The 24,824-nt window shown below is 38.7% G+C and overlaps 1 protein-coding gene across 5 annotated transcripts in view; it reads left to right on the top strand.

Annotated features, from left to right (window-relative positions):
* Nucleotides 1-24,824, top strand: part of GAB1 (GRB2 associated binding protein 1) — a 101,494-nt gene that overhangs the window by 63,322 nt on the left and 13,348 nt on the right. For 2 of the 5 annotated variants that reach the window (XM_037396940.1, XM_037396959.1), the window contains exons 3-6: nucleotides 6,271-6,484; nucleotides 13,622-14,226; nucleotides 16,390-16,475; nucleotides 16,697-17,000. In XM_037396940.1, coding sequence (XP_037252837.1) covers nucleotides 6,271-6,484; nucleotides 13,622-14,226; nucleotides 16,390-16,475; nucleotides 16,697-17,000 — 1,209 coding nt within the window. Of the gene's footprint in view, nucleotides 1-6,267; nucleotides 6,485-13,621; nucleotides 14,227-16,389; nucleotides 16,476-16,696; nucleotides 17,001-24,824 lie in introns of all 5 variants that reach the window. The other 3 variants (XM_037396929.1, XM_037396949.1, XM_037396965.1) reach the window with 2 other exon arrangements.

Genomic DNA, 24,824 nt, shown 5'->3' with positions numbered 1-24,824 from the left:
AATAGCCACTGAGATGTACAGACTTTTTTTTTTGAGGGTGGAATTGCTGAGAGGGAGGTGAGCATAGACTGTGAAGGAGGATGTCAGAGTTGCAAGACTTCATCTGGCAAAATTGCAGAGGAATAATAAAATTAGAAGAAGCAGGACCAGAGAAGGACTTGAGATTTGGTATAGCAGGTTTGGCAGAGGTGGTAGGTGGTGGCTAAAGAGCTGAGTATAGGGAGACAGAGCTGAGATAATTGTTGCCTGTTACCCAAGGAGAAAAAGAAGACTGCAGAGAAGACTAAGATGTCTTTGACTTCAGAGGATGTGGTTAAAGGAGAGTGTGACTAAGTCAGATAATGATGAATAAAGCGTAAAATCTGCGACAGTAGGTCTTCCCTTACAAGTATGTGAAGAAAAAATGTGTATTAAAAAAAAAATACTATCAGGAATGCTGTCATAGTCTTAATCTTGAGTGTTTAGGGTTATTATCTTAAGCTGCCAGCTGTGTGTGACAAACTCATGTGATAGGTGATGCTGCTTTTCCCTGAGGAAAAATAAACCAAATCTAATATGCCGAGGTGATTAACTTATTTTTCCCCGGTTCCTGCTGGGCACCTTTTTTGGCATTAACATCACCTGATGAGTTGATAGAAGAGGATTGCAAGAGGGTGGGTTGGCAAACTGTTCTGCAGATTGCTAGTTCTCAAGTCGTGAGGTGCTGTGAGGCAGTATGAAAAACCTCTCTGAAGCGCAGAGGTGCCTGTGGTTCCAGACAACATGCTGCAGCCCCAGCTGGGTCAACTCACCATGTGGCTAGAGCAGCCTGCTGCGCCGGGGAGAGCTCTGGGCCTTTTTAGGGAAGAAAAAACCTCAGATGTTTTAATGTGGTGGGCTGCGCTGTTTCTCTTCACGAGCACCTACAGAAGTTAGTCTGTAACAGGATTCCTTGATTATTTTTCCTACGTCACCCAGGCTGTGTACCATCTGAAGACGGAGAGAATAGGCTACAGATGTTTCTTCCTCCCCCCCCCTCCCCCTTTTGAATGAATAGTCTTCAAAAGAAAATTGCAGGTGTGGAGGGGGAAGAAATTCTGAGTGGAAATGCTTTTGGTATTTTCAAATTTTAAATGGGTACCCAGAAGTGAAGTTTAAAATCACATATGAACTTCAGGTAGTAAATACTAAATTTTAGATGTGAACTCCAAAAGCCAGAAACTTCAGCATGTGATAGGAGCCTGGAGCAGTCAGTCATGTTTCTGGTATAGGTGCAGGAGGCAGGGTTGTCCTGAGCATACTATACAGTAAGCAACTGCTCCGTTCTTTGTTACTGTTCTGTAGATACAGTATCGTGTTTATCTTCAGAAAAAAAGATACCTGGAGTTTATATTAAACTAAGAAAACAAATTTATGAAGTGCACAGGATCAATTGATTATTTATAACTACTTTCTCTGGGTATAGCACAAAGGTTCAGAACTAAGACTCACTGCATAGATTACATATTAGTTGTAAACTGATCACTTACACTGGAAATCATACCCTGATTAATGTGTCCATGCATCTTCCGAGCTGGGTCTGGCTCATATCTATTGAGTTAAGTACACCAACAGAGCAAGTGCATGTTTCTACCCGTCAGCATACACGTGCTTGCGCTCTGTGCTTGCACATGCAGACATGTGGCCCTTTGATTCCAGGATCTTTCACTTGAGACGATGTAGAAGCTGACACTAGGAGAATCCAGTGTATTTAAGGACCTCGTTACATCAGCAGCACAAATAATGACTTAACAGATGTAATAAAAAAAAAAAAAGTCCTTTTAAGGACTAAAGTGAAGTTGCCTCTTTTTTTAATGGCTACCACTTGTATCTGTAAATTTTTGTTCAAGGTTATTACTCTTATATTGTATTGGCCGTTGGTAGTTTTAATGATATCTGCATCATAGTAGATGGATTGAATGAAGTAGCTCAGAATAGTAGAATCATGTGACTGCATATCTGTTGCTGATTCACTGTTACAATGGGAAAATCCCATTTCTATTTTAGCTTCTACCTATGATCTGCAAAGAATGCATTTTCTTACTTTGATTGCAATTTTGACATTTAAAGAAATGCTTGCTGTAATGAGGCTTCTGTGTTTTGTTCACTATGAGAACATTTCAAGTTTTCACATAATTAGAATATTAAGAGAGTATATATCATAATGTAGAAAGCAATTTAATTTTTGCTCTCATTAAAAAAACACAAAACACAAAACCAACCCTAAATGCAAACGCCCACACTCAAATCTCCTAGACTGTTCCTAAAGCACAGATGTAGGAACATATGGAATAAAGAATCTTTATACAGTTAAGAAGGAAGAAATGGTAGCCTTTCATTATTCTTGTTCAGAAAATGTGATGTTTACCCTATTAATTTTATGATTGTTTTATTAGTGAGGCAAATACAAAAATGGTTACAAGGAAAAAAGTATAGATTCTAGCAAAGACTATGCCTGTAACTGCTGTTAACAAACCGCTGAGAAAAGAGAAAACTCTTGCCCTGGTTTGAGAAAGCTGCTTGTTCTAGCTGTACTGAATGCAGGAATTATAAAAACAAAATAGGATTCTTGTTATGCTCGTTTGCATGTTAAATATTCTGGATGTTATTCCAGCTCCCAATTATTTCAAAGCAGTCCGCGTGTTGTCTGAGCTCTGGGAACAAACCAAATGACTTTACAGTGCTCTTTGGTGTGCAGATGACCCCTTCCCTAAAAATCTGCTAGTCCAAAGTGGAGCAAGTTGGTGATTGTACTCTTTGAAATCATAATCTGCTGCTGGGAGAAACTCTTTCCTTCATATCAGCTTCTGAAGTACGTAGCTAAAGAGAATATTTGAGAGGGTGCAGATAGGCAAACAGCGTTCATTTGCTCAGTGATGAAAGTAGTTAACATTACTGTTTTCTTCATAGTCAAATTTGAAGTAGCTTGATTGCGTAAAGCAAATAAGTAGCAGCCCAGGAGTGAAGTGCTTTAGGCTGAGTTTCGTTGCTCTTTAAGTTCGAAATTAGCCTACACCATTTGACACATACAAAATGCTTGTGTGAAGATGACTTTCAGATCAGGAAGTTTGTATTTTACTAGTTATGCTTACCCACTGAGAAAAAAATCCAAACAAAAAAATCCCAACCAAGCCACACACAACACCGCCACCCTCACCCCCCCCACCCCAACAACAGATCTGTAGGAGGACATGGGCATTTTGTGAAGTGGTGTCTGTGTCCAAGTAAATGAGGCAGCTCATCACAAAGAAAATATCCCTAATGATCCATTAACATTAATGGGCTCCAAATCCTTGCACGGAAAAGAGATCATGAACCTTCTGGACAGTGGGACAGCATCACCTTTAATATTCAAGAACAATGAAAAGGCAAATGGCTACGGTAGGAACAGGAGGAATTATTGTTGTATCTTTGTAAATCAAGAACTGTGTCCCAAACTTTTCTTTGTGCGTTTTATGCAATAGTTAGTTTCCCTTCTCAGGAGGGAACTAGTAGAGCTAGGAAAGGTGAGGGTGAAGGCAAACCAGATCTTCAATGGCATGGCTTCTGTACCCAGAAAAATTAAGCGCCATCAACTCAGTAAAGCTGTGACAAAGTTTTGTAAAGTCAGGAATGGGGATTATGAATAGCAGGCAATTGTTCACTGTTTCTCTGAAGACAGGAGTTGAAGGATATCAAATTAAACTATCAAGCATTGGGTTTAAAATAAAAGGTGTTTTTTCATGCCACGCATCGTAGGGTGTGGAGCTCGCTGACACAGGGTAGTAGTAGAGGTCAGAAATATAAATGGGTGTACTCTAAGGGGGCAGCAGGACAAATTCGGAGAAAAGTTTTTTCAGTGGCTGGTCAGCACAGACTGTGAGTGCAGCCTCTGCCCTGGGGTGCCCTGAAGCTGCAGAGCCCCAGAAGCTGGGGCAGTACGGCAGCTTGTCATGCTGCTCCTGCTCAGCCTGGCTGCAGCAGGCCCCCATTGGGGACTGCGTCACGGGCTTCTGAGACTACAGATCTGAGCCAGTATATTTAGCCTAACAGCCTTCACCACCTTTCCTCCTTTCACCAATTACAAGTTACAGCCAGCCTTTAAGTTCTTTTTCTTTCTCTCACACACACTTTTTTTTTTTTTTTCTTACTCCCCCAAGAAAGTAACTCTTTCTTTCTTCAAACAAACACGGTAGATACATTGGTCCTCTTTCAAGCTTCTTGATCTTATTGTTCCCTAGAAAGTTACCCTTGAGTCTTGTTACTCTTTCTGCGAATGCCAGTGCATGGTTTGCTTAAATGCATCAGCCTCACGTAGGCATGCATCTTACTATGTACCTGTTAAGTTCTCCTGACTACCTGTGGTCTAATTGACACACCCATCTTCCCTGGAAGCTGCAAGGATGTCCTGTTTGATTTCTTTTTTTCCCCTTGTGTGAACTCGGCACCAAGAAGATATAACGATGTGAAGGTCGTGTGTAATCAGGGACAAGGAACAGGGGTGGGGGTTGTAGTACACTGAAGCCCTTGAGGATCTTGTCTGTAACTGGCCGAAGAATGACAGTCTATCTGGCAAGAAACCTTTCCTCTCCACTCTGACTTGTGCAAAATCTTACTTGCATTCCTCAGTTCTGGGGGGAACAGGACAGAGACTACTTGTAATTTCTCCCACTACCTCTTTTCCAGGAGCAAGAAATACCTTCCTGGTAGGTCCAATTCAGGTGCCTCTCTGTTCCTGCTATTGAACCCCAATGTTAGGAGAATGAAGAAACATGAGTAGGTGCCTCATATAGGCTCTGTCAAGCTCCTGAAATTCCTAAATAATATAAAATTTATCATATTTTAATATTTTAGCATGTAGTAAAGAAAAAAAATTATTTTTGTGTCTGAGATCACTGGGTGCAGCCTGGTTTTGCCTTTGTTCTGTTAAGAAACAATGTTTTAGAAAAAAGTTACTTTTTTTTTTTTTTTTTTAGGTTATCCTACCTTTTCAGGTAGGTTGAGTTAAGGAATTTTCATATACCTAGACTTCTTCCACCCACATGGGTGTGGTGGGATTAGTTTCAGAGCCTGTGTAAGTGCTATGGGAGTTCAAAGCAAGTACTGCTGTTCCTATTTCCACGTCTAAATCACTTGTACCTAGCATACACAGAACTGGAAGCAGGAGGCCTGTGTTCTGGTCTGCTCATCTGGGTCTTCCCAGGGTAGTGCTGGGAAGCAGAAGCTGGATGAAATTACTCTGTAGTACATGGCTGGCCTGTAAGTCTTAACAGAAGCAGTCTGCATTGGATAATAATACGTTCTTTTAAACAATGCTAATAATCAGCGTCCATTCGTGGGATGTGCAAATTGGAATGTACAATGAGTTGCAAGTACAAGGGAGCCTTGATAATTGAGGAACAATTTGCTTAATTATGTTGCTCTTAGTCAATGTATCATTAAAACAATGAAAAAGTTAAATGATTGTTTAATGTTTGACAGTGTCAATATTTTCCAGTTGCACAGAAAATTTAATAGTCAGGATACACGTATTTGGGAAGGAAAAAAGCTACTCTACAATATATATGAATAGGAATTGGATAAGAATTATAAAGACAAGGTTATTTTACAAAAAACACAACACCTCCCCTTTCCCCCAAAGAAACCCCCAAACCAAACAACCACAACTACTTCATTTACTGCACTAAAATAAAAAGCTGGGGTATGTAGGGGCTTAGAGAAACATAGTACCTTTTGTTCCTCTTCATTATTTTTATAGTTGAGGGATCTTCCATTGCAAAAGTAGTGTTTTTCCTGTTGCTTCTCGGCTACTGAGAGGCTCGTTCTTGAGTAGTAATTGATGTGAAATGTTGAAGTGACCTTGGTCAAAAAGGGATGCATGAGTGTAAGTGCTGACTCAGGTTACCCTATTCAAGTAATAACGTATGGGCCTTTAAAACAACAGATTTGTGTTCTTAGCTGTCTTACTGCAGCTGTCAGCATCTTTTCTCTTTCTGTGACCAGAAAACAGGTTAAATAAGGCATTAAATAAGTCATAACTTCTGTTTCCAAGGAATACTTAAGAAATTGATTACCATTTGAAAAAATATAGATTATAAAGACATACGTAAATACTCTGAAACAAATGGTAATATCTAGATGTTCTTATGTCACTGATGTTACAATTTTGAATTAAACCCCTTGACTTTTCTCATCCTCTGTTAGTGAAAATTTTTGGTAGTATTGTAAGACTTTCTCGATCATAGAAAGAATGCTTTGCTTCTATGTTAGCAGATTCTGTGAAGCCACCGGTCAGCTCTTTACAACCATCTGCAGAGTTACCCTTGCCCATCAACACTTCACCGCCTTCCATGCAAGCAGAATCTTCCCTACCTCCTCCTTATCAGCTTATTAACATCCCCCCACTGGAGTCTTCCTCTGGTCAAGAAGATCCTCAAGACTACCTACTGCTAATAAACTGTCAAAGTAAAAAACCTGAACCAATGAGGTAAGTGACATTTTCTCTTAATAACATTTGTATTACAGGCCAAGAATGTGCTAAAAGCACTTTTTTTTACTGCTGAGTCATTGAATATTTGTGTATGTGATCTGCAGGGGAGGAAGCTGTCTGTAATTTTTGCTTTTCTTTCTACACTTGAACTTTTTGCAGCAATAGTAAGTTGTTTGATCAGTGTAGACCCATACTGCATTTTTCAAAAGTGTGGACAGCAATTGCTAATATCAAGTATCAGATAAATGCAGTGATCCAAGCATTTCATTGTAGCTTGGCACAGAGCAGAGAAGTACCCTTTCTTTAGCTGCAGTCTGGTCTCTTTAGTCCAGTATATGGCAAGAAAATGCTTGAAAAATTCAGCCTTTCTCCCTTCTGGTATTTGGTGGTGCAGTTGTGCCAGTTAAAGCTTTCATGGAAGGGATTCAGTAAAACATGGTCATATTTATTATCACTTGCCAGGTTACCGCATCACTGAACATAGCAATCCTCAAATGGTGTTTGACTACTACTAACACGGTTCAGACTCTCTCAAACAAGAGTAAAAGATGATTATTTTATGATAACTAAGAATGTAGGAGACTTAAACCACTTAATTTCTGTATCCTGAATTTTAACTTTTTCCAAATAACAGGTATTTAAAAACAAGCTCAAATAAGCTTTATTTCTTACTGAATAAAGAGTACCCATACAGTCAGTTCTCCAGAGAAGTGTTCAATAGGAAATTTTAAGGAAACAATTGAGAACTTATACCGAAATAAATGTTTAAGTATTTATCTAACTTCTACTTTTAACTCAAATAAATGTACAGCATCTCCTGCATAGAAGATATGGTATTTATGGTAGCTACCTGGGAAATATCACTGTGGTTTTTTAGAATGGATCATGGTGGCTATCCCTAGAGCAGGCTGCCCAGGGACTTAATGGACTCTGTCCTATGAGATTTAAAAAAAAAAAACAAAAAAACCCACCACAAAAACAAACCAACAACCACATATGAACTTGTCTGGACAAGCTCCAAAGGAGCCTCACCTGACTTTGAAGTTGGCTTTGCTTAGAGGATTGGAAGAGCTGGACCAGATAATCTCTAGAGGTCCCTTCCAACCTTGAGTATTCTGTGGGAGAATTGTATAAATCTCTCTGCTAAGCTTTTTTTCTGCAGTAATTTAAAATAAAATCTGCTGGATTATTTCCAGAAAAATAAACAAAACGTCATATGCAGACAAGTACATGGAAGGCTGAGGAAAGCTTCCTTTGAAAGTGTTTTCATGAGTATTTCACATACTCCCTTAGGGCCATACCTTTTAGTGGCGGTGCCTTCTTCATCAACACCTTGATGCTCTGCCAGTTTTACCTGTGCCATGTGCTCTCCGCTCCCTTGGCATTTTTATCTTGCTCTGTTGTGCCTGAGGAGTTTCCTGCTCAGTTTACTGATGATTACATGGTAGAAAAGTATCCACCCTTTATAGTCTTTCCTATAAAACAGAGGCATGAGCCTACAGTTCCCTCAGAGTATGGAATGTGCAGGTTATGGGGAGCACGGCATGCCCCAAAGCCTCCTGCAAGAGAAGGGGAAACCCAGTGTCTGCTTGCTCAGTGTTAAAGGTTTCAGCGTTTAGTGATATTTAGAAGCTGATGGTGCCAGAGAAGTATGTTGCTGTTCCTGCCAAAAGCTATCAAAAAGTTCAGTATCATTTCTAGAATGGCTTGGCGAAGGAATCTTGATTTCTCATTTCAGCACCCTGGCTCATCAGAAATGCATCTGAGTGCTCGTTTACTTCTGCAGGGGGCAGGCACAGAGTGGATTTCTAATAACACCAGATGAAGCATGTTTTTAGGAGTGATGAAGGTTGGGATGTGTAATTGACTTTCTGACCTGAATTCCACAGTTGTGTGATGTGCAGGTTAAGTAGAAGGGAGTGAAGATTGAGGAGACCATAAAAAGGGGTACAGAACACAACAAAGTGTAGAGTCCATGAGCAGTCTGAAAAATCTCTTGAGGAAGACACTGGTGACGCAGGAGAGATGTTCAGGTGTTGGGGAAGGCAGAAGGTCCAGTGGAGATAAAATGCTGAGGGAACTGAGAAAGAACTGAACAAAGTCTTTGGGAGTGTGGAGAATGTTTAAATAAATTATGTTTTTATAGGAATATTTGAGGACAGTCAAACACTGGCACTGTGATTACTTGAGAATTATATGGGCTTAGTGTATTAGATTTAACTAAGTTCACTACATGGCTGTGTCCTTTTATTAAGAGGCTGTAATAATGAAAATGCAGAGTAATAGTTATGCTGAAGTTGCAATTCCACCTTAAAAGGACTGCTTATATTTCATGTCTGGTATAGTAGGTATTCTGCTGGATTTGGGCTGAACTATAGAGGTTATAGAACTTTTCCTGCAGAATTACAGCTTTGTGTATCTGTTAGAGGGCACTCTGTGCACTACTCTAATCCACATCCTTACAGGTGAAAAAAAATATTAAATGGCTGCATTATTTTCCTAATGATTTCCAGGCTTGGAACAATTTATCTGTGTATTTCATACAACCTTTTTTCCTTAGTGTAAAGTGCAAAGTTTATTAGATGTAATTAAATGTGCAGGTATTGTTACTTGAATGGCTTATTTCTATGACATTTTCCCTTTAGACTTAGAAATTGCTGATTATACAGAGGGAACATTTTCTGTTATAACTTTGCATGTTAACTTTATAGATAATCTGGGAACCACTGAATTTTATTTCAAGACTTTGGGATTCTTTTCCAGGTGAGGCGGGTAACTGAAACATAGAGGAAGTATCTGAGCTGCCTCTTCGAAATTTTTAAGAATTTTAGTGTTTCAGAAGTAACAAATAATTTTGAAATGCTTCATTGCTGCATCATGCAATGCACCACATACTGTTGTGAGAATATCTTGGATGCAACGTTTGCAGCTGCAATAATCATGCTGTATTTTGTCTAAAATAGTTATATGCTCTGATCACTATTGACTTGAAAGAGCATTGTTCGACTGTAGCATTTACTGAGATTTTTAAGGTTGGTATTTGGAACCTAAATAAGAAAATGCAGCCAAAGACTGTTTCTAAAACCCCTTTTGTTCTGGCTCATTTGAGAGGTATATTGAAATACTAAATACTGTCTTCCTCATCTTTCTTATGTTTATGAACCAGCCAAGGGTCACCCTTTCTCTCGGAAGAAGGGCAGGAATACCTGCTATTAGAAGATTTTGAAAGTAAAAAGATCCCACTGCAGTGAGTGAACAGTAGCCATTCTTGGAACGCGTGTGAGAAATTAATCACAGCGTCATTAACTTGCCTGAAAATACTGTTTGTTGGAGATGTCTTGCATGGTGTTCTGTGAGTTTTAACAGAAAAAAACTATGTAACTTTCGCTTCCATTTTCTGGAAATAGAGCTGGTTTATTATTTATCTATTCACATTTTTACTGTGCTTGCTGTTTCTGTCCCAGACTGCTGGCACACAAGAGCGGTTTTGCTGCCACTTTGTTCATAGTATTCTGTGTAATCGGTCGTATCGATTCCTGCAGATGGGAAAAGAATCAGCTCAAAAGGATGAGTGCTCAAGCCAGCCCAAATACAGCATATTCAAAAATGGGATGATTACCCCTCAGACTAAAACACTTTAAAAACTTTTTTCCTGGGTCTCTTGTCAACAAGTAGTTTTTAACATGTAGAGGCAAGCTTTTTATTGGGCATCCACTGTCTTAGTATCCCGCCTCTTCTCTGTGCATCTTAAAGTCCAGCTCCTGTAGATAGCAGGCTGTACAGTTACCTTTTCTTGATATGTGGAAAGAGGTGTCCAGTCCTAGCAGTGAGTATGGAATAGTTTGTCCACTTAGTATAATTTGCAGGTGTGTGATGGTCAACGTGTGATAACACTGAATTCATGTCACATTCATCCTCTGCTTATAAATAGTGAGGAGTTTTGTGTTATATCCAACTTAGATATTATTTTAAACTGAAGTGGTAAAATGCCACCAATACTTATCTTAACATTCCATTAACAATGGGTTATTCAAGCCAGTTGACTACTTTGAGCTGTTCTGGAGTGAATGGGGAAAATTAAAATTTTCAGGTAACTTTCCAAAGTGTAGAAGTCAGCAAGCATCCTGCACCTGAAATACTTGGGGGAAGAAAAAAAAAAAAAGCAGGAGTAAAGTCTGTCTCTGAAGTCTACTCCTAAACTAAATTTCCTTGAGGTAATGTGAATGAATCAACTATGCATTGTAGATTTTCAGAATTCTACATGGTGTTCTTATCATGATGAGTGGTTAATTATGACTTTTCAAAACTAGTTAAACTTCAGAGGCTGAATTCCCTGTCTTCATTTTGGCATAAACTGCATTTGTGGCCTGTGTTTCAGACTGTCTTCAAACTTCTAGCCTTGCAAAATCAGATTGGTTACAACCCGTTCATATTTTGAAAACTATTTCAGTGGGCACAGAAGTTGATTCCAAAAGATTACTTCTAAAAACATGAAGTAATTCAGAAATGTCCTCTCATAATGAGAAATCTAAGTTGTTGCCATCAGTGAAGCAAATGACAGGCCTGGCTGCCTCATGTGTCATTATTTTTTAAAGTCTTCTGTTTTCACAAGTGCTTGTGGTCAAGACAGAAGCAGCAGTATTCACTTAAATCCAGAAAACCTCCTAAATACAAAAATTATAGCATTTGTTGCTTACGTCTGATGGGTAATCCTTAAGCACTGGCTTTGTACATGTGCTGTTACTGCATTTTGAGCTTTAGTTATATTCTTCTGTATGCTTTTGTAAGATAAATGTAGTGTTTATATTTTATTTCTGTAGTTTTGGAAATATTTTCATTTTAAAGTATATCCTAGGGGTCTGGAACTAAGAATTTTGGTTCTACAGTTGATTGTCAGTGTCCAGCTTCTCTAGACTGCCCACTTTATTTTTGTAGCTTATAAAATACAGATCATAATCCTTGCCTACTTGCACATGTGAAATACAGTTTTGCGGGACTTTGGTCTGGATGAATACCAGAAAACAGAAGAGTACATCTAGAAAGTGAGGAACCCCTGAATGAATCCTTCAAGTAAAGGGCAAGGGCTGCAGCAGGGGCTGAGCTCAGAGTGTTACTAGTTGCACAGTATGTTCGCAATTTGTTATATACTCTGTAGCCTTAGGTAGTTTCTTCAGTCCTATGTGCTCTGTCTTATTCCAAGTGTGTTAAATTTCCAGTGGTTCATCAGTGAATTTTTAAAGGTTTGAGGCAAAGGAAGTAAATGTCAGCAAACAAGAAATACGTTTTTGATGGTCAGCATCATAAAGGACATGGGAAGTTTCACTTCCTTGGTTGTGTCAAGGATAAACATTTAATGAGAACATTCTCTTCTTTTTCAGGGGTCTGTTAAGCTAAATGCAGATTAAAGTTCAGAGTCACCTAGAAAGCAATTCCAACCACTGAGACAGAATTTAAATCTATGTTTAAAATAGTAACCAGAGCAAAATTAGTGTACTTTTCCTAATTAATGCCCCCCCCCCCCCCCCCCAAAAAAAAAAAAGCTAATGGAAAAAGGTGATATAATCAAAGCCTGAGAAGAACTCTCATAAGCTGTTCAAACTGATGGAAGACTGTATCTCTGATATTAAACAGAACAAAAACCAGTTGGTTAGGTGAAAGATGTTTTTCTTGACTGCAGATGTCCAGTCGAAGCTAATCGTGTGTGTTCCCTTGATAACTGGCAGGGAGGCACTTTGGGAGTGATTCATTGGGTATAGATGATATCTAAGAAGAACAGATTGTGTTTCACACAGTCCCTGTCTCTCCAATGACGGCAGAGGAACCGTAAATGAATAGCTAAACTGGACTCCTTTCTCCTCAGGTTACCAGAATCCTGGGAGATGAATCCAGCTGCCCCTTAAGAAAGGAAGTTTTGTGCCTTCTTACTCAGAAATTGAAATTTGAATAATAATAAATAATGGTTGTGATCACTTTAAGGTAGAGAGCAACTTAAAATAAGGGGGAAAGAATGTTTCTTGTGTTCCTCAGAAGTTTTACGAACTGCGTGGTCTGGTTGCTTAATAGAGCTTAGTAAGAGTAGTGTAGCAGCTATTCATTGATACGCAGGCATGCTGAAATATTTACATACTGGTATGGTACTGTGGTAATGAAAATACTGTGGTATGATTGATCAGAAAGTGTATGGACTGCATTAACTCCACCTGTGTTAGTATTTTGCAACTCTCTTGACTTTTATTTAAGCAAGGAGTCTGACTGATAACAGAATTTCTCTGCCTGGAGCAAGGTAACTGGGGAGGTTTACAAAAAAAGAAAAGAAAAAAAAGATTGCAATATGTTTACTTTCCATGTAAGCTTACTGGTACTGGTTAGTACCACTATTAATGAGTGCTGTTCTCATAAAAGATGGAATTTCTAAAAAAATCAAAGGTAAACTACTGTGTAATTTTATCTAATGACACTGCCTTAACTTGCATTCAAGACAGAAGCACTCTGTTGAACATACATCCTATGGATTGTTTTTTCCCTCCCAAAGAGCATGCTATCTTCCTCCTGTTTCTGTTCTTATCACTTATGTCTCGCTCCTTTATGTATTTCAAACTAGTTTTATATGGTCAGTAGATAACTTCAGGCATGCACTTAAGCACGTTACAAGCAGCCATATTTTTTCCTCTTACATTTTTTTTATACTGATTAAAACTAGCAAGTACTGCAAACCCAAGGATTGAGTGTATTATTTTTACCTTTAACAGTGCCATTAAAGTGCTGCAGTTTGCAGCATGGGTTTAAAAAAAAAAATTAAAATCTCCCAGCCCCCAAACAAGCTCTGCTCCAAACGGGCGTTGTGATAATCACTTGCTTTATGAAACATCAACTTGTTGTTTAGCTGCTGCTAAAGCTCCACACTTGTGTTATCTGTTTCACATGCATGGATTTGTATGTATATAGTTACTCAGGATCCTTCTTAAGTACTACTGTTTGTTTAATAATTGAGTTCTTGCATTTCATTAAAAAAAAGAACACACAATTGAGACTGATAGACTTTTTGTTTGTATTTTAAGTGTTGTGTTTATTATTTATAGTGTTTGTTTTCTTTATATGTTCATCAACATTTTAATCTTACAATCTTATGTGTAGATCTCATGCTGACTCTGCAAAATCCAGCTCTTCTGAAACAGACTGCAATGATAACGTGCCCTCCCACAAAAATCCTGCTCCATCAGCGAGCAAGCATGCTGTGAATGGCTTTTTTCAGCAGCAAGGTGTCTATGACTCTCCGCCTTCTCGTACTGGACTGACACCGGCAGACTGCAGCCTTTATAACTTGCCCAGGAGTTACTCACAAGATGTTTTACCGAAGGCAGCATCTCCATCTGGGACTGATGCCGAAGGAGAGCAACATGTTTTCAGTACCCCATCAGCAACATCTTCATTAGACGCACAGATGAGACACATCTCCATTAGCTATGACATTCCCCCCACACCTGGAGGTACTTACCAGATTCCACGAACTTTTCCAGACGGAACATTGTCTCAGACTTCAAAACTGGAGACTATTCCAGATATTCCTCCACCTCGGCCACCAAAACCTCACCACGCTGCAGATCGATCTCCTGTGGAAACATGTAGCATTAGTCGCACTGCTTCAGACACTGATAGTAGTTATTGCATCCCTACAGCAGGAATGCCACCCTCGCGCAGTAACACCATTTCAACTGTAGATTTGAATATCTTTCGTAAAGGTAAGTATTTCGTATTTTATCCTGCTCTTCCAGAATTTTTGTGTTAAATGATGCGATCTTGTGATGAGTTACATGATGTGAATTATACAAGTGGGCTGAATGAAATGAGGGGCGTTTCTAGCCTTTAGGAACAAGTGTGTAACCCTTCACAAAGCAGTCTGTAGTTGCAATGTTTAAAGTATGTCAGAAAGAGGAAAAAGATGATTATTAAAGGAAACTGACAAAACAGCAAAGGACAGGACATTAATAAGGGATGTATATGGCACTGTGGCATTCAGTCTTAGCTAAAAATATTTGAAGACCTGGACATATTTATGGTGTCACTCTTCTTTAGAAGTGAGTGAAGCAGTGAAGAACTAATAATATTTTTTTTGTGTGTGTGTGAATAATCTCATATAAGGTGAGTTCAATACTGCCGTTATCAGTCTTCCAGAACGACCGAAGAAACATTAGCTATATAGTGGTCCAAATCTGCAGAAGCTGAAAGTGTTTCATGAGGGTCTTTGGGACTTGGTGTGTACTCAGACTTTGATATCAACCCTGATTTATTGATGGTTGCCACTAACCTTTATTTATTTGCTTGGCATAGATATGCTTACTGCAGTTTTTAAGTGTAATTACAGTTGCTCCTTATAGTCACCTAGATGTTGGTGTTACAGATGTGCTAGTGCAATTTTTTAATTGTTCTTCCTTTAGCAGCTGGTTGTGTATCAGGTCCTAGCAAATCTAGTGGAGCTACTTTTAGTTAAGTGGTTTGGGGTTTTTTTTTCTGCCTGTGGTTTTTTTTTCCCCAGTTCTTATTCTCTCAGATTTAAACTCAAGAAATACAGGGAGAGGTAGAGATTGGGAAGCTGGTATTTATTGGTACAGAGAGCAGTTGTTCTAGTCTTGTTAACCACTCTTGGGCTAAGAGTTTCATTTTTCTTTTCAGGTTCCCAAGGCAGATGGGGATTAGAGTGTTACTTTTGAAGTGAAATTTCAAACTGGTTAGAATCGATGCTAATGTTACGGGGGGGTGGTGGGGTTAAAGTTGTGTTAGATGCAGAATGGGAGGCTGAAATGAGGAAGGGGCTGGGTCTTCTGGAGGAGGCAGTACACAGAGTGGAAGTGATCATACAGGCACTTGGATGGTATTATCCTGTCTATCATTCATACTGTAGGCTAAGCGTAATAATATGGATAGTTGTTAGTGTTTTAAAATGACAAAGTAACACCCTGAAAGACCTTTCTTTGCTTCACTTATCTTCTCTCATTTTGCTGTTTATAAGTGAGTACTTTCACAGTAAAGCTGAGATCTCCTGAGGCTGACCAGGTAGTCTTTCTGAAAATAATGTTTTAATTTTGCACTTAATAGCAGAAGTGTATATTTTTTCCCCTGAGGTGGAAATCTCCAAAAAACTTGAGAGGTTTTTTCAGAGCAAGGTGGTGGTAAAACCTGGAGTTTGCCCACATTTTCTGTCTTGGCATCAGGAGGGAGGTCATGCCTGTTGCAGGGTAAGGCAGCCTGTCGCCTCCATGGGTGAGTGCGACCTGGGAGGCAGATGACTCACAAAACCCCCTGTCCACCAGAGAAGCAGCCACAAAGCTGAGGACCTCCTTAATGTGAAGTGCCAACAGTCAGGATCCTGGAAATGGCGAGATCTTTGGTTCTGTAGCAGTTTGTTCAAACAGAGTCTGTGGAGACCACACTGGGGAGTTGAGAGCAGAGATTCACCTGTTCCTGCAACAGATTTGAATCAGTACTTATCAAGGTTCAGTCAGAAAACTTTTCTCCAGACCCTAAATTACATCTGCTGTTTGTTTATTTTAGAACAGGTTTTTCATGAGGGCCCAGTATCTCAAAACCTACTGTTGCACTAAATTTTTACACCTGCCTATTTGACAGGAAGGCTGCTGCTGCTTTGAAAGGGAGAATTACTTTTTCTTTTCTTGCCATGGAAAAATGCCACTGTAAGAGCTTCAAGTTGTGACTGATGAGTGCTATGTTTGTTTGTGAATACAGTTCTTTTGCATATACAGATAAAATCTATGGGCCACAGCTTCAGGAGGTGTGTTTGTATGCTCTCAGAAGCAGACAGTAAACAACAACAGACTCTGGATGCCTGGTGCCAAGTGACAGGAACAGGAATGATAAATAGCAACTTTCTCTTCTTGTTTCTTTAGAAATTAGTTCTCAAGACTGTTATGATATTCCACGAACGTTTCCGAATGACAGATCTAATTCATTGGAGGGCTTCCATAACCACTTTGTAAGTATGACTTGATCTAATGAGAGGCGACAGTGACAGTGCTTGAATGCTCTTTGTTCCCATGTAAAAAAAAAAAAAAAAAAAGGCAAGCTGTACGGTGTTTGTGGTTTTTCAGTTTCAGTAGAATATATTAATCTGAGTAGATTAGGTTAAAAAAACTCATATGATTCACAGCTGATTGCATAACTTATTTTGTTAAAGGAAATATATGTTAATTCTAGAAAAACAGAAGCATGTTGACAGTGGGAAGTGTTTCAAGTGAAGAACTAGATGAAAATTATGTCCCAATGAATCCCAACTCTCCTCCACGACAGCATTCCAGCAGCTTCACTGAACCCATCCAGGAAACAAACTATGTACCAATGACACCAGGCACGTTTGATTTTCCGTTATTTGGAAAGCAAGTCCCTCCTCCTGCTCACATGGGTTTCAGGTCCAGTCCAAAGACCCCTCCCAGACGGTCAGTACCTGTTGCAGAATGTGAGCCACCGCCAGTGGATCGGAACCTCAAACCAGACAGAAAAGGTGAGGAAAATATCCAATAGAAGTTGATTTTTATCATCTAAGAAAGTAACACAGCTCTCCCAACTTCTGATTTATGGAAAATGATAATAATTTTAGAAATTATTTTTATCCTATGAGACAGCCATAACATAAAGGAATCCTTTTTAACCATATTAAATCATTCGATAACAATGCCAAATAGAAGCATAGGTTTAAATTTTATTGCTCTAGTTACTAATGAAAAAATGACACAGAACTGCTAACACTCAGAAGTAGGAGTTTTGATCCTTACACACAGAAGGCAGTTAGCCGATTTGTGATGGAGAGAGCACACGAGGCATTGGATAGAATACACATTTATGGCTGTAACAATGCTTGGTACAGGATCAGTACACATTTCATTTTATGAAGTGAAAGTTAAAAATAACTATTAGGTGTTTGGTTTTGATGTAAATATTGTTAGAAGAAATCAGTTGTTACAACAAGAATGAGTTGTATACTGTGCTGCTTTTTAGTCCTACTCAAAGTATGCAATGATGTTACAAATTTTTACATAGAATAATTCTTACAAATGTGTTCAAATGAAGAAAGAATTAGATTGAAGAAGTAGTGTTTACTATTAAATAGGTAATCGTAAGTCCTCATTTCGGTGTGTAAAAGCAAGGGAAATCACTTGATCTTGGAACTGCTTAATACTTAAGTGTTAGTGGCCAAACTGCTTAATACTTAAGTGTTAGTGGCCACACGTGGCAGTCACAAAAGACGTTTAATGTGCATGTGGGCTATGAGGTTACCATATGTATTTTCCTTGGGATCCAAATGGGAGGAGGGAACTTCTAATTCAAGCCAGCTCTTATGATATGTTTGCTTTATCACAGGAGCTGGGTTCCATGCTTATATTGAAATTTGTATAAAATGTGGTAGGTGAAAATTTCCTTGCCTTCATAGAGTGTGGTAGATTAAACAAAGTCATAAAGCAAAAGGAAAACTAGCTTTATGTGGAAATATTTTAAACTGCTGAATGTGTGGAAGATTACTGTTGAGTTTGAGGAAGCTGCAACAACTTCAATGACAAAATTGAAAAATCTCCAAATTTTAGATGGCCCCTTCAAAGCTGTCCAAAAAAAAAAAAAAAGGTCTTGAATCTGGTGTGTACTGGATTTACTTTTCCTTAAAATAAGGATTATTTGGGTGACTGGTGTTCTTAAGAAACAAAGATACTGTGCTCTGTCCGTAAGAGATATTTGTATAGAGAATCGCTAATAAATAGCTTAGACTTTTCAGTTAATCTAAGATGTTTCTATCAGCCAGCATATCAGAAATACAGGTAAACGTTTGAGGAACTTATTTCCATACTACACAGTTTTTCAGACAAGATAACTTTCTTGTAGAAGTGGGAACTAAAGAACAGTAGGTCAAATATCTGCACTACTTTGTATTCGAGTAAGCCCTATTTTTAAAACTAAGTCCTTAAAAAAATCGGTATTTACATTGAGAATGGATGGCTTCATTTTGGGGAAAACTCGACAGCAAATATTCAGATGATCCAAAATATTCACTAACTAAACCTTTAAGTATATTTACCACTAAGTGAAAACAGCCTGTCATTAAGTGAAGTAGACAATACCATCATGGTATAGATGATCTTGGTGTAAAGTGGGAAGTACCATGTCTCATTCTGGCTGTCCATCTCCAGGAAACAGTGCATGGCCTTTTTCAAGACCTTGGCTCTCTGCTTGTGTCTTACTGTTTCCATGTTACCAGACAGTAGTTTTGTTTAGTTTTTAAGAAATACTGGCTAGTAACAGATTGATGAAAGACAATATTGGAAAATATTCTCAAAATAAACACTGAACTGCTTTAAAATATTTTCCCTGACTGGCCAGTTTGTGCATTTTACTGATAAACTGTTTGACCTTCAAAAGTAACAGATTTCTGTGTTGAAAAGCTGCTCACTTTAGCAGTGCAAAGCAGTCACACAGATGTCTGCTGGGGCAGCATTGCTGCTCTTGCATCTCTTGTCTTGAAACTGAATTAGTGTCTTAGATTCTAAAAGTGGCATGTAAGGCTCCTGCTTTGCTCCTATCCTCAAATGCTTTACAGCTAGAAAGGACTTAGCTAACCTCAGGGAAAAGATATTTTTTTTCCTCCTTTTTTAAGATGTACTAACATACCTCTTAATGAGTGTAGAGTGACTGGCTGGTTTTTTTGCCTGTAGACTTTTAGAAGCTGTTATAGCTGTGAAATAATGAGATTATTTAATATAATTTAGAAGAGAGAGTAATTTTACAGTAAAACTGTCCCCAAAAGTAAGTATTGTATAGTAAAAGCTTAGGGGCTGGAAAAAAAAAATTTGTGAAGATCTTGAGCTACAAAGAATGGTAATGATTCTGATTTATCACTAAGGGTTTTTATCTTGGCAACATACACATGCACAGAGGCTCACTCAAATTTTATCAGGTGTGTTACTGTGAGTTTCCCATTGTTGTGAAAAGCAGATACGACACATCAGGATGGTAATATATTCCCATTTTAGTAGTTGAGTTCTCCATGCAAATAACTTCTTCCAGAGATACCTTTGGGGAAATAAAACTGCAGTTCCTTTTGTATTAAAATACAATAAAACTCCTGGTTTTGTGGATCATTACCTAACTAAAATGAGCATGGAAAAGCAGCACAGTAGAATACAAAGCACAGCTTTCAAGTTCCTGTAGCAACTTCTATTATCAGGTTGTTTCTGCTTATATAAATGTACTATAATGATCTTCTGCTACAAATAAGTGCACGGAAAGCATTAAGTTGGCTGTTATCCTCAGTAAAACTTAGCAAGACATAAAAAGGGAGTAAATGGTACACAAAATAGCTACCTCCTAGGTATTGCTTCTTTAATTTTAATATTTTTTTTTAAATATGCAATTGGTTCAAGAGTTTCTGTTGAAAGACTACTGCTGCTTCTCTAAAAGATGGTATTACTGCAGAGATCAAGTGTGTCGGTGATAAGGCCTCTAGGTATATGAGGGCCCATCTCATGTTCTGTCTGAAGAAGCTGCTGTATCTTTTTTTTTTTCCCCATCCCTCCCCCCCCCCCCCCCCCCCCCCCCCCCCCTTAGATACAGATTCCTGAAAAAATAGTGTTTGCACTGCATCCAAGTAACAATCCCTTTTTGGTAGCTGTCCCTGTTACTGAGAAGTATCACCATCACCTTTCATGTGAGCGTTAGCTCTAGCTCAGTAATGTTTCTGTGGGCCAGGGAAGTTTATGATAAAAATAAAAGTCAGTGATAAAAATGCGTTTGACAGAAAAATAATGCAGTAAAACTAGCACATAAAGAACACACTGCTTTTTGTTGTCATGTATATGCTTAGCATCTCTATTTTCTTCTGGTTTAAGGGTTTACTGCTTGCAGACAGTATACTTTGACAAGGGTAGAAAATGGAGGGCTCAGCGATGGCAGTGGCCATGCTGTTGCATACAGACTGCTGCTCTCCCCTCTGCTGTTCTGTTTTGTAAACCTGAGATGAAACAGATACTCTGTTACTTCTGATTCTGCTGTCTTTGAAGAGTAATGCATCAGGCAGCAAGGATCTGGCAGTCTGTCTATCGACAGTAGTGACTGTTATGTGTATGTCTCCACAGATCTGATATAAGCACATGACATTCTGGATACTTTATCAAGTTGTTAAAATTCTTCAGATTTGTAAGAGCAGGTACAGTTACATACAAGTAGTGACTGTGACAGAGGACTGAGTCATGAAAAATCAAGAACATGGGTAAACTAAATTCTGAGGGAGGGTACTTGCGCAGCCCACCTGTGGGAGCAGCCTGGGCCTGGAGCCATGGTGACCTATGGGATACCCTCTGTCTTTTTCCACCAGTTTCTAGAAGAACTTTGGTTTAGACCATGGGTTAAAAAAGAATATTTTTTTTTTTAAATAAATATATAGCATTGCGATTACGCTACATTTTCATGTAGTTTTATTTTTCTAGCTCACAGCTGCTTCTGTAAATGCGGGGAGCTTCCAGTATTTTCTGGAAGTCTTGAAAGTAATTTCAAAACACGGTGTTGGCTTCTTGCCCCAATACCTTGAATCAAAGCACTTTACTATTTCTTTAGAGAAGCATACCAAAAGGTAAGTGATATACTGCTTGGGACAAAATGGAAACTGTTTGGCAGGTGCTTTTCTGCATTCACTTGTAATTGAATGACAAAAATAATCTCTCTTTTAATTTGTTTGTGGTTGTTTGATTTTTTTTCCCTGGGGTGCTATTTCTTTTATTATAAAGAACCATTGTGTATATTGTATTTCTGCTTTTTCGCTGCTTTAGCTTGCCACAGTTGCATGTAGTCATGACGCTACATTGGAAGCATTATTGCTAGCAAAAGGCTTCAAGCGGAATAAATAATTGCATCCATCCGTGCAGTTGGGTCTTACTCTCTGAATCGGTGAAAGACTGACTGGTTCTGCCACAGAGTGGTTATGTGACATTTGTTTTTACAGTCACATGTTCCTTCTTCAAAATAGTGTTTATCCAAGAAGGAGTGGTAGATTTAAAGATGCCCAAATGCAGTGAGGTGAGGACTCGGATAGCTAAGACAGAAAAAACAGCCAGGTTTTCTTCTGCTCCACCTTGTACTTTCGCTGGGGCTCTGCAGAGTATCTGAATAGGGTTGTGATGTGAGGCAGTAGATCCTGTGTTCTCCATCCTGCTGACAGCCTGCAGGACTGTAGTGGACGTTTCGGCACTCCACAGGGACCACTGTCTAGCAAGACAGGTCCCAGGTGGCTGTGCTGTCAGCCCACAAGAAGTTTTTAAGGCCTGACAGAGGTCTGTGAGTCTAAGTGACCTCAGTCTTCAGTACAAATGTGACATAAGCCAGAGATCAAGGAAAGTGCATGGTCAAAAATAAAAGGGGATAGGATGTGAATTGTTTTTTATGGATCAGGAGGAAGCATTTGAGTGATGCAGCATTTGAGATGGGGGTGCTTGTCTTTGAGCCTCCTGCCCTGTGATTTCTTTCCATGAATAGGAGGGTGGAGTTCATGATCTTAAAGCAAGACTTTAAGACTAAAAACTAGAAAATAATAATAATGTAGAAATACTTGTTTAGGAGCTGTCCAGAAGGACTCCTTATAGCTACGTTACTTTTAGTATGTGTGTATATATCTCATCTGTGATGTTCAGAGGTCTTAAGAAATAAGTGCTTCCCATCTTGACTGACAAAACTTATTGTTTCAATATCTGAATCAAACAGGTCGTTCAGTGATGGAATTGGTGATGGCAGAATTTGGAGTTTGATGTCCTACGTACTGTAACTTGGTAACTTCTCTTTTCTGAGGGGCAGCATGTCTCTGTCCCAAAATGGGTTCTGGAACCTTAAAAAGGTTCTGGAAAGAAATATATGAACCGTAGGCATGTGGCTGAATTAAGAATTCATGACCATGATGGAATGAAAATAAAAAGTTAAATCTCATTCACTTGGCTGTAGTGTAACACTGCCATTTTTAGAATGTTTTTGATTCATAGCACTTAAAAACAATTTACAAGAGAGTTCAGTTTAGCACAGATCCAAGTTCAGGGTCATGGGGAGCTGTGATAGAACAATGCATTCGAGATCACTAAGCAGATTGCTGACAGAGAGTGTAAAGATCTTGGGATTCACAGCTTACAACATGGTACTGGACTTTGCTCCATTTGTCCTGATTGTATTTGCCCAAATATTGTCAGAGTTTAATTGCATTCAAGATTATTTAAACAAATTTTCAGCCCTAGTTTTGGGTTGGTTTAGACAGATTATTTTGCTGATAGTAAAAATAACCAATAGGTAGCGTAGTGCATCTTCATCTTTGTATTTTTTACGAAAAATTTATCTTTCAACAAAAATATATCAACATTTAGTATTACATGCTTCCTGCAACCTGAGTCCATACAATTGCTTTTAAAAGAGGCTGCTGCTTGGCCCTGGTAATTTTCAGCCCAGCAAGTGGTAAATTAGGATTAGAGACAGTGAGTGATGCACACATTTCTTTTCATGCCAGCAAAATACCTCATTGCACCTTGAAAAACAAAAGACAATAAACAAAAGGAAACCAAGGTAGAGGAAAGATATTCTCACTGAGTCAGGAGTTGTGATTGTTTTAAAAACGTTAAAAATTTTATCTAGTTGTTTTTCTTGTAGATTTGTCTCATTTAAGGTGTTACAAGACATAATTTATGTGGTTATACCACAAATGCGTGGACCGTTTATAAAAAAATGTGGCTGTATCTTTGCCACGACTACTCATGAGCATCTCCCAAACAGATTAACTTGATAGAAAATTCCAATTTTCTTTCTTTAAGAGCACAGGACCACTTTGAAGAGGTACTTGTGTACAGGGCTTTCATGTGGCAGTAAAGCATTTGCCACGTTCTGGCCCCTGTAGGACTCCCTGTGATGCTGCTAGATGACTGACATAATCACCTGTTGTTGTAGTGTAGTATGATGCTGTAAAAATCCCAAGCAAAGTAGGCGGTAGTTAGGGAATTTAAGAACTCTAATTAATCGTGAAGTTCCTAGTAAACAGTTCCCTTGTTAAATATTTACATGTTTGAGTGTCTGAGTTGGTCAGTGTGAACATACTGCATGTCCTGATACAGCAGGAGCACCGCACCATCCTGAAATAAAACTTCAGGAAAACAGTTAAGGCATTTGTGACAACAGGAGCTGACAATTCTTTAAAAATAATAGTAATTAGAAGCTGGCAGCACTGCAGTGTTCTACGCTATCATGGTTGTCTTGGGTATTCTTAAATAAAGGATCACTCATTTTCTCAGGCTTTAGGACAAGTAGGCATTGAAAAATTTTGAATGGTGATTTTAATCAGCAGCAAGAACTGAACTGAAGATCTGGTTTCACAACAACTTTTCTGAACAGAAGTACTGTTTATTTTGCTTTTAAGAAATCCATGTGTTTAATCCTTCCATTTACTCTTGGAAGCTATACCTCCTGTTCATTCCATTTTGGAATTTAAAAAAATAAAATTTTTGGGGGTGTTGTGGTGCTTCCTCAGAGTTCTTAAGGCAGACTGAATACAAATTTATTGATTTTATTTTTTTCTGGTTTTTTTTCCCCCACAAGCTCCAAAGACTCAGTTTAGCTGAAAACTGTGTTTCCTCCATAGCTGTACTAAATCACTTCTACAAGGTTAGTTTTTACTTAATAGCTTTAAATGAATTTTATGCAGCTCCTTGATATGATAAATCAGTTCTTAACTTGCAGCTGTGACTTGTCTTATAAAACCTTGAAACAACAGGTAATTTCAGGTAAAGAATCCATTTGGATGGCTGCATTGCAGGTGCAAAGGAAGGTATGGTTTATTGTTCTAAAAAAATGTAAACATAGGAGCTTTCCGAAGACAAAACTGCAAGACTTGCTCTGACACTAACGGTAGAGATGGTGGTGTTGAATTCCAGAGATGCTAGGTAGAGCAGGAACAAAAGAACATGGATAATAAAACCCTATTTTTTTTCTTCCTTACATACAATTTTTCTTTTCTTCTCCATGTGCTTAATGCCTTTTTAAGGAAACACAGGTTTTGATATACATATTGTCATGCTATTCCCTTGGCTTTTTAAAATAGACTTAATGTTAGGGTTGGGTTTTTTTCCAGTGAGAAAGTTTTTTGGTTTGGGGGGGGGGGGGGGCGGGGGGTGGTGAGTGTTTGGGGTTTTTTTTTGGGGGGGGTGGTTGTTTTTTAAAGGTGAGGTGAGGAGCGATCCCTTGGCCTTTCATGAATCTTAGTGCCACTTTAAACTACTAATCAATAAACACTCCAGAACACTGTCTTAGAACACTTTGCTATTGA

Source organism: Falco rusticolus, chromosome 1 (genome assembly GCF_015220075.1).
Source record: "Falco rusticolus isolate bFalRus1 chromosome 1, bFalRus1.pri, whole genome shotgun sequence".
In the NCBI taxonomy this organism is placed as follows: Eukaryota; Metazoa; Chordata; class Aves; order Falconiformes; family Falconidae; genus Falco; species Falco rusticolus.
The sequence above is the reverse complement of the archived record's forward strand: the minus strand, read 5'-3'. Positions and strand labels throughout refer to the sequence as shown.